The sequence below is a fragment of the Nicrophorus vespilloides genome, unplaced genomic scaffold (genome assembly GCF_001412225.1).
Source record: "Nicrophorus vespilloides isolate i.1.1-1 unplaced genomic scaffold, Nicve_v1.0, whole genome shotgun sequence".
Taxonomy (NCBI): domain Eukaryota; kingdom Metazoa; phylum Arthropoda; class Insecta; order Coleoptera; family Silphidae; genus Nicrophorus; species Nicrophorus vespilloides.
In genome coordinates, this window is record NW_017096705.1 from 36,219 (window position 1) to 44,311 (window position 8,093).

At 32.8% G+C, this 8,093-nt stretch overlaps 1 protein-coding gene across 1 annotated transcript; it reads left to right on the plus strand.

The window, feature by feature from the left end:
• The first annotated feature begins 397 nt into the window (after positions 1 to 397).
• Positions 398 to 2,627, plus strand: LOC108557941 (hexamerin-like). Its single transcript, XM_017914684.1, has 2 exons — positions 398 to 489; positions 565 to 2,627. The coding sequence occupies exons 1-2, from the start codon at positions 417 to 419 to the stop codon at positions 2,592 to 2,594; spliced, it is 2,103 nt and encodes a 700-aa protein (XP_017770173.1). The 5' UTR covers positions 398 to 416; the 3' UTR covers positions 2,595 to 2,627.
• The last annotated feature ends 5,466 nt before the right edge of the window (positions 2,628 to 8,093 follow it).

The window sequence follows — 8,093 nt, forward strand, 5'->3', positions numbered from 1 at the left end:
TTAATTTTTAACATTAAACTTTTATCGTTACATTTTTTTTTTGTAATTTTACATTAATTACAAAAAAAAATAAAACGAGTAATGTTTCTAACGGCTGATTAAGTGTGAAAAACAAAATTTGGAATGGAAAAACACTTGGAAGAAGATCGAAATGCAGCTGTAAAAAACAATGTAATCTTAATAATTGCGATTACGCACCAGGAGATAAACGGTATTTTGGCCAAATAACCACCTATGCAACTGTTACGCAACTGACCGGTATGATAGGCGGGTCAATATCAGTCGGCTGATAGGCTTTTTTTGTTAATATCTTGACCCAGGCCTGCATAGGTCAACGATACGACTTAGTATATATGCACGGTGGATTTCAGTGGAAAAGCATACTCGAGGTGTCGTCTTCTCACAGTATCCACACCATGAGAACAGCCTTCATCGTCCTTTTGGCCGGCCTTTGCGCCTTGGCCTCAGCAGCGCCACAATCCAAAGTTGGTAAGTGTTGAAAGTCTTGAATTAAATATGTTTAAAATTTCGAATTGTATTAATGATTGTATGGGGGTTTTGCAGCGAGCAAGGAATTCCTTTCCAAGCAAAAGGATATCCTTCAACTCTTCGAATACGTGAACCAACCGGCTTACTACAAGGAATTCGTCGATACCGCCAAGGAATTCAAATTCGAAGGACACTGGGACCAATGGACCAAGCCCGAATTCGCCAAGCAGTTCTGGCATTACTACCAACACGATATCTTGCCAGAAGGTGAAGTCTTCTCCGTGTTCTACCCAGAGCACTTGAAGCAAGCCATCGCTTTGTTCAAGACCTTCTACTATGCCAAGGATTACGACACTTTCTTCAAGTGCGCCGTTTGGGCTCGCCAACACGTCAACGAAGGCATGTTCGTTTATGCTTTGTCCGTTGCCGTCGTCCACTCCAAGCACACCGAGAACGTGATCTTGCCACCGATCCACGAAATCTTCCCGCACTACTTCTTCACCAGCGAAGTCATCCAGAAGGCACAACAGTACAAGCAACACTACTGGGGAACTTACGAGCACGAGAAGGAAATCAAGGATGCGTCTTACAAGGGCTACACCATCCACGCCAACTACTCCGGCTGGTACATGAACGTCCACCCAGAACAATCCATGACTTACTTCACCGAAGATGTTGGCCTCAACTCCTACTATTACTACCAGAACGTCTACATGCCTTTCTGGATGGAGAAGGAATACATGAACATGGACTCAAGCTTCCGCGGTGAATTCTACTACTTCTACCATCAACAACTTTTGGCCCGTTACTACTTGGAGCGTCTCTCCAACGGCAAGGGAGAAATCCCACACTTCTCCTTCGATCACCCAATCGAAACCGGATTCTACCCATCTTTGACCTACGCCAACGGACTTCACTTCCCAGTCAGGCCAAACCACGCTAACCTCTACTACCACGGCGTCCATGGAGAACAGCACTACAACTTCTTCGGAAACTACTCCAACTCCTACACCTTCGTCGAAGACTACGAAAGGCGTCTTCGCGATGCTCTCGATATGGGATGGGTTTACGGACCCGAAGGCAAGGTTATCCATCTGTTCACCAAGGAAGGATTCGAGACTCTTGGAAACTTGGTTCAAAGCAACCCGCAATCACCAAACGAGCGTTTCTACGGAGACCTCCAAGTCTTCGCTCGCCACCTCTTGGGATACTCCTACTTCCCATTGGACGAATACAAGGTAGCCCCATCCGCTTTGGAGCACTTCGAAACCTCCCTCCGCGACCCAATGTTCTACCAATTCTACAAGAGGATGATGTATTACTTCCACCAATACCAAAACTACATGGGACCATACGAGAAGGAAGAGCTCTTGTTCAAGGGTGTCAAGATTGAAGACATGGAAATCGACCGTCTGATCACCTACTTCGACTTCCACTACTCCGACCTCTCTCACGCCGTCTCCGTCGACGAGAAGGAATTCATCGACGATACCTTCGAGGTCCGCGCTCGCCAATTCCGTCTTAACCACAAGCCATTCAACTACAAGATCAACGTTGCCAGCGAGAAAGCCACCGATGCCTTCGTCAAGGTCTTCATCGGCCCCAAATACGACGAGTTCGGCCGTGAAATCGAGATGGAACACAACTACATGAACTTCTTCGAATTGGACAGGTTCAAGTACTCCCTGCAAGCCGGAAAGAACGTCATCGAACGTAACTCCTACGACAGCGTCTACTTCGCCAGCGACCGCACCACCTACAAGCAACTCTACAAGCAGGTCTTGACCGCCTTCAACGGTGGCGATGCCTTCAAGTACTACCCAGAATACAAGTACTACACCTTCCCACAAAGGCTTATGTTGCCAAAGGGTGAATTCGGAGGCAAGACCTACCAATTCTACGTGATGGTCAGCGAATACCACGCACCCAAGAACAACGAATTCGGCGAATTCCTCGTCGACACCGAATACTCCATGGGATACCCATTGGACAGACCAATTGATTTCGAACACGACTTCTTCGTTCCAAACTCTTACACCAAGGACGTCGTGATCTACCACAAGAACACCGAGGAGGACATCAACACCACCTGGAGCAAACATTAAACGACACAACACGAACACAACTGTTATTCTGTACACACAATAAAAACGAAATGAATTATTAATTGAATTTATCATTTAAAACACGATCCAAAACACTAAAACAAATCATTCTCTATCATTCCACACATCCATAAGAAAACCAACGTGTTTCTTTCTCTTCTTAATTAATATTAATTATTAATGACAAAGGCGTGAAACCTGTCTTGGATTCAGAAACGCCGTATAAATAACAAAAATAAACGGATAGTTGAAAAAGTTAAAATAAAAAAATAAATAAACGAGAGCCGACAGCAATTAGCTGTCTGTGGGAAGGAAGAGGTAATTTATTGGAATAAACAACGACGAAGACGACGCTTTTCCACTCGAAACGCATAAATAAATTGCATTTAAATGCGAGCCGCTTTAATTACGTCCTTAATTACGCGAAACGTAATAACGCCGGATATTTATTGATTGCGCAATTCGAGTGACATTGTGTCTTTTGCGGGGCCTCTCGCGTGTCCCGAAACCATAAGTCCTTCCACAAAACGAAAGAAGAAACTGGAATGGGCACAAAATATTAATTGGTAAGTTTTAAGAATAAAAATAAAATTACTACTTGAAATGCGCAGCGAATCTTAAAGAGTTCCAACAAAATTACATAAAAAAAACAAGCCAAAATGCGATACATTTGAAGAGACGTAAAACGGAATAACTATATACAATTGATTTCAATGGATTAATATAGGGGTAAATGATTAATAAATACAATTTTTATATTAATAAAATATCTTTATGAGAGCGAGTTTTGTTTTATATACAAAGGAGTAAATTGTGATGTCGTTTCACTTTGCGAAAGAGCCGTTATCGTTAGCAGGTGTAAACGTTGTCTAAGGGAAAACGAAACCGCCTAAGCTTGAACAGAGAGAGAGAAAGGACAAAAGCCGACAAACTGCTTTTCGTATATTAAATGAATTGCAGGCGAATGCTGACTGATAACGTCTCGACAGCATAAAAGAAGAATTATTTCACGCACATATTTTTAAACACGGAATTTGTGTCCCTCCCTATCTTTATATGGGCTTTCTTCCATCCAGATTGAAAACGGATTGCAGCAAAAACACATACAATTTGCCAGCTTTATTATTTTTAAAAACTCCAAAAAAAAAAATTAAAACTTCTCACTTAATTTCTATATATATAGATTATATAAGATTTATCAAAGAATTACTTTAAAAAAATGAATATTTACTTGCCAAGTAAATTAAGTAATTAAGAAATTTAATTGAATTAAACAATTAATTAATAACAAAATTCGAAATAAACTTTTGAACTTTAATTTAACAAAGTCAAAAATATGGCTATAAAAACTACAATTTACTTGTCATGTAATATGTTTGTATTTGGTTATTAAGAGATTTAATTATATTTTTTGTAGCACTTTCAATTTTCAATTATTAATTTATAAAAATTTCTTAATTTTAAATTATCTAATAACAAGTGAAACTATTTGCCAATTAATTACTTTTAAAACTACAAGTTACTTGCCAAATAATATGTTAATAATTTGTTTTTGGTAATTATTAGATTTAACTGTATTTTGTCTACCAATTGAAAGTTACAATTATAAATTTCTAAAAACAAGTCAATGAATGAGTCTAAAAACTATGTATTATATCAAATGTTTTTATTAGAGCGATTTATATTAGGTGTTTATTATTGAATCCTTGCAATTATTAATATCAATAAACTTCTAATCTTTATATTAACTTGTCAAGTCTAAAAACCACTATCTACTTGTCAAGTCACACGTAAAGTATATGTATTTAATTATATTTTTTGTAGCACTTTAAATTTTCAATTATTAATTTATAAAAATTTCTTAATTTTAAATTATCTAATAACAAGTGAAACTATTTGCCAATTAATTACTTTGAAAACTACAAGTTGCTTGCCAAATAATATGTTAAGAATTTGTGTTTGGTAATGATTAGATTTAACTGTATTTTGACTACCAATTGAAAGTTGCAATTATAAATTTCTAAAAACAAGTCAATAAATGAGTCTAAAAACTATGCTTTATATCAAATGTTTGTATTACAGCGATTTATATTAGGAGTTTATTATTGAATCCTTGCAATTATTAATATCAATAAACTTCTAATCTTTATATTAACTTATCAAGTCTAAAAACCACTATCTACTTGTCAAGTCACACGTAAAGTATATGTATTTAATTATATTTTTTGTAGCACTTTAAATTTTCAATTATTAATTTATAAAAAATTCTTAACTTTAAATTATATAATAACAAGTAAAACTATTTGCCAATTAATTACTTTGAAAACTACAAGTTACTTGCCAAATAATATGTTAATAATTTGTTTTTGGTAATTATTAGATTTAACTGTATTTTGTCTACCAATTGAAAATTGCAATAATAAATTTCTAAAAACAAGTCAATGAATGAGTCTAAAAACTATTTATTATATCAAATGTTTGTATTAGAGCGATTTATATTAGGAATTTATTAGTAAATCAATCCTAAAAACTATGATCTACTTGTCAAGTCACACGTTAAGTATATGTATTTGGTAATTATGACATGTATTTGTGGTTTAACTGAAGTTTAATGTGTGTATTAATTGTAAATATTTTGAACAAAATATTATCTTTTCACAAGATTTTTTCTTATAGAAAGACACTTATAATTATGACTACGCTTCATTAATTCATATTTTTTATATTGGTTAAAAATCAGCAAATCTTCCTCTATAAATCGTTTAGTTAAAGCTTAAATTATGATTCTGTAATTTATCCTTATATAAGATATAAATAGTTTATATGCGTATGTTTTTATCTTATTTTTCTTCGATATTGGTATAGGCTATGGGAACACGCCTATCACCTACGCCTATTAGAATTTTATCACTTTCGCCTCACGCCTATAAAATATGTTCAAAACACGCCCATGATACATACTCACCACATGTCTCCTATATGACTAACATGCACATAATACACACAGCACGTTTTCTACACAACAACGCACGCTTTCTACAACACGCCAATACAGTGCTAAAAAATAGTAAAAGTCGCATACGACAACTATCTATGACACATGTCAACAAAACTAAATTACCGATTAGCACACTTTGATTGCAACAAACGAATCGAAATAATCGTTACTTTCAACTATAAAACCGAATTGATGGTTTTTTTGGAAGGTTTTCATTTCAAATAGGTTCGTTTATTTTGCATAATCAACTAATCTTAATGACTTTACTGAAAATCAACATAAAGCCTTCAAGGCAGAACCGTAATTGGAATATTTGTGATGTTCGTATCTATCCCAATAAATTGCACAAACGTGACGTGATTTCAATCAAATTTTAGTCATTTTATATAATTAAAAATAATTTTACTCAAGTAAATTTTTATTATTTATTTATATTCCAAAAAATGTATATTTTATTATGAAACACTTTTGTGCTAATACTGAAAAAAAAGTTAAAAATTCTTCAATTTCAGTAAAATTTCAAAAATAAATAATTTTAATTACAATAATAATAATACTACGTGTAATATAGATAAATGCAGTTTAATAATGTTAGAAAATAAGTTTTGAACTTGTTTGGAGTAATAAACTAGAACAAGTTTATGAATTGCTAACTAAATGTTGGTTAAAATTCTCATTGTAATTAAGCGGAATTTCGTGTAAACTTTGAACCAAAGTTTAATTAGATACAAGCAAAGTGTATAATTTTAAATGGATCACGAAAATTGGTTTGATGATTATCTTTTTTCTACTTAATATACAAATTTAGATAGTTGTAAATGGATTAAAATTATTATTTCTTGGAAATCAACGATAATCGTTTAATTTGAATAGAAAGATAATTTGAATGGAACGAAATAATCAAAGAATTTCTAATTAGTGAAATGTTACAATAACAAAATAAATTTAATTTTTATTTTCTTAAACTATAAATTATTGTATTTGACAAGGAAAGTTAAGCAATATTTAGTATTTGAACAGGTGATAAGTATAATAGTTGCTATAATAGTCTTAATGTGAGATATTCATATACTATTTAAAGAACAAGTAGACTTGAAGTGAATTCTTTAAAAAAAAAATTAACAAATTTTTGTATAAACATTATTTTTTTAAAAAATACACACATTTTTAAAGATCTTGTAGACTTGAATCAAATTCTTTAAAAAAAAATTAGTTTGTCTTTGCTAGATTTTGTAAAAAATTAATGATTTTTTTAATGATTAGTTAATATTTGAAGTAATGATGTTAATTATTTCGTTAATAGATGTTGTAATGTTTAATATTTGTAGATTTACGAAGGAATTACGTAATTGAAACGGCTTACCAGAAAATTCATTACGTTCAGTCCAGATTTCGCTTCCGGCCGTTGAATGCTTCTCCTCCTCACTCAAGAAAACTATTTATTAAATCAGTGTAGACCGTTAATTGATCAAAGAGACCAACCGACGTGGGAAGATCTTGGTAAAACCTAGGTGGTCGATGATTCAACAACAAACAAACAAATAAAGGAAGAGCAAAGAAAGAGGACAAACTTATTATCAATATTGAATTTATTCGTAAAATTATTTCACATTTACACACAACATTTAATAGCTACTTTAATACAAGAAATTTGGTCGGCCCAGAATCTCCATCCTCCATCTCGATACAATACAATAATAAAAAAAAACATATGTGAGAAACAAAAAATAAAAACAAACAAACAAAAAAAAAATACATCTCTATGTACAAAATAATATATAATAATTATAATTTCCAATATATATATATATAATATAAACATGAATGAGATTTTGGGCCGCGGCCGATTTGAACAAAAAACGAACCGAAAAATTATATAATATAAAATTTACAAGAGAGAGGAGAAAAAAATGTCCGTGTGTGTTATTGGTACGTGTTCATTTGTGTGTGTGTATGTGTGTTTCTGTGAGAGAGAGAAAGGGGGGGATCTAACTTAAAAAGAATTAATATTTACAATTATATAAGAATTTTCGAACACTAAGTGTCTCGTGTATTGGGGATTTTTTGCTTTGTTTTCTCTATTTTTTTTGCTGTTTAGTAGAAGACTTTTTTTTGAGTATTATACACTTTACAGAACATAAAAAATAATGTTATCTTTATCATTATTATTATTAATAATAATAATTATTAGTACTAACGATTTCCTCGTCCTGCGCGGAAAATGCGTGTGACAGAAAGAGTGAGAGAGAAATAAAAGTAACTATAGAGAGAGGATATTTACAAAATATTGTTCTTACATTTATCATAATTTTTATTTCATATATATATATATTTATAATTAATAAGTGGGATTAAACGCTATGTACACTTTCCTCAATCGTTACTTTAGTAAGTTTATTCATATTTGTTATGTAATTTTCACTTTTTTTTTTTCATTCATCTTTAAATTTAATTTAATTAAAGGAACACTAAGTTTATTTTTTCTTCATCTTCTTTATGTA

What these genes read in the sequence shown, in the direction of transcription:
- LOC108557941 (XM_017914684.1), top strand. Translation starts at nt 417, where the DNA reads ATGAGAACAGCCTTCATCGTCCTTTTGGCCGGCCTTTGCGCCTTGGCC. An exon ending in AGCGCCACAATCCAAAGTTG is followed by an intron (nt 490 to 564) that starts GTAAGTGTTGAA and finishes GGGGTTTTGCAG; the next exon opens with CGAGCAAGGAATTCCTTTCC.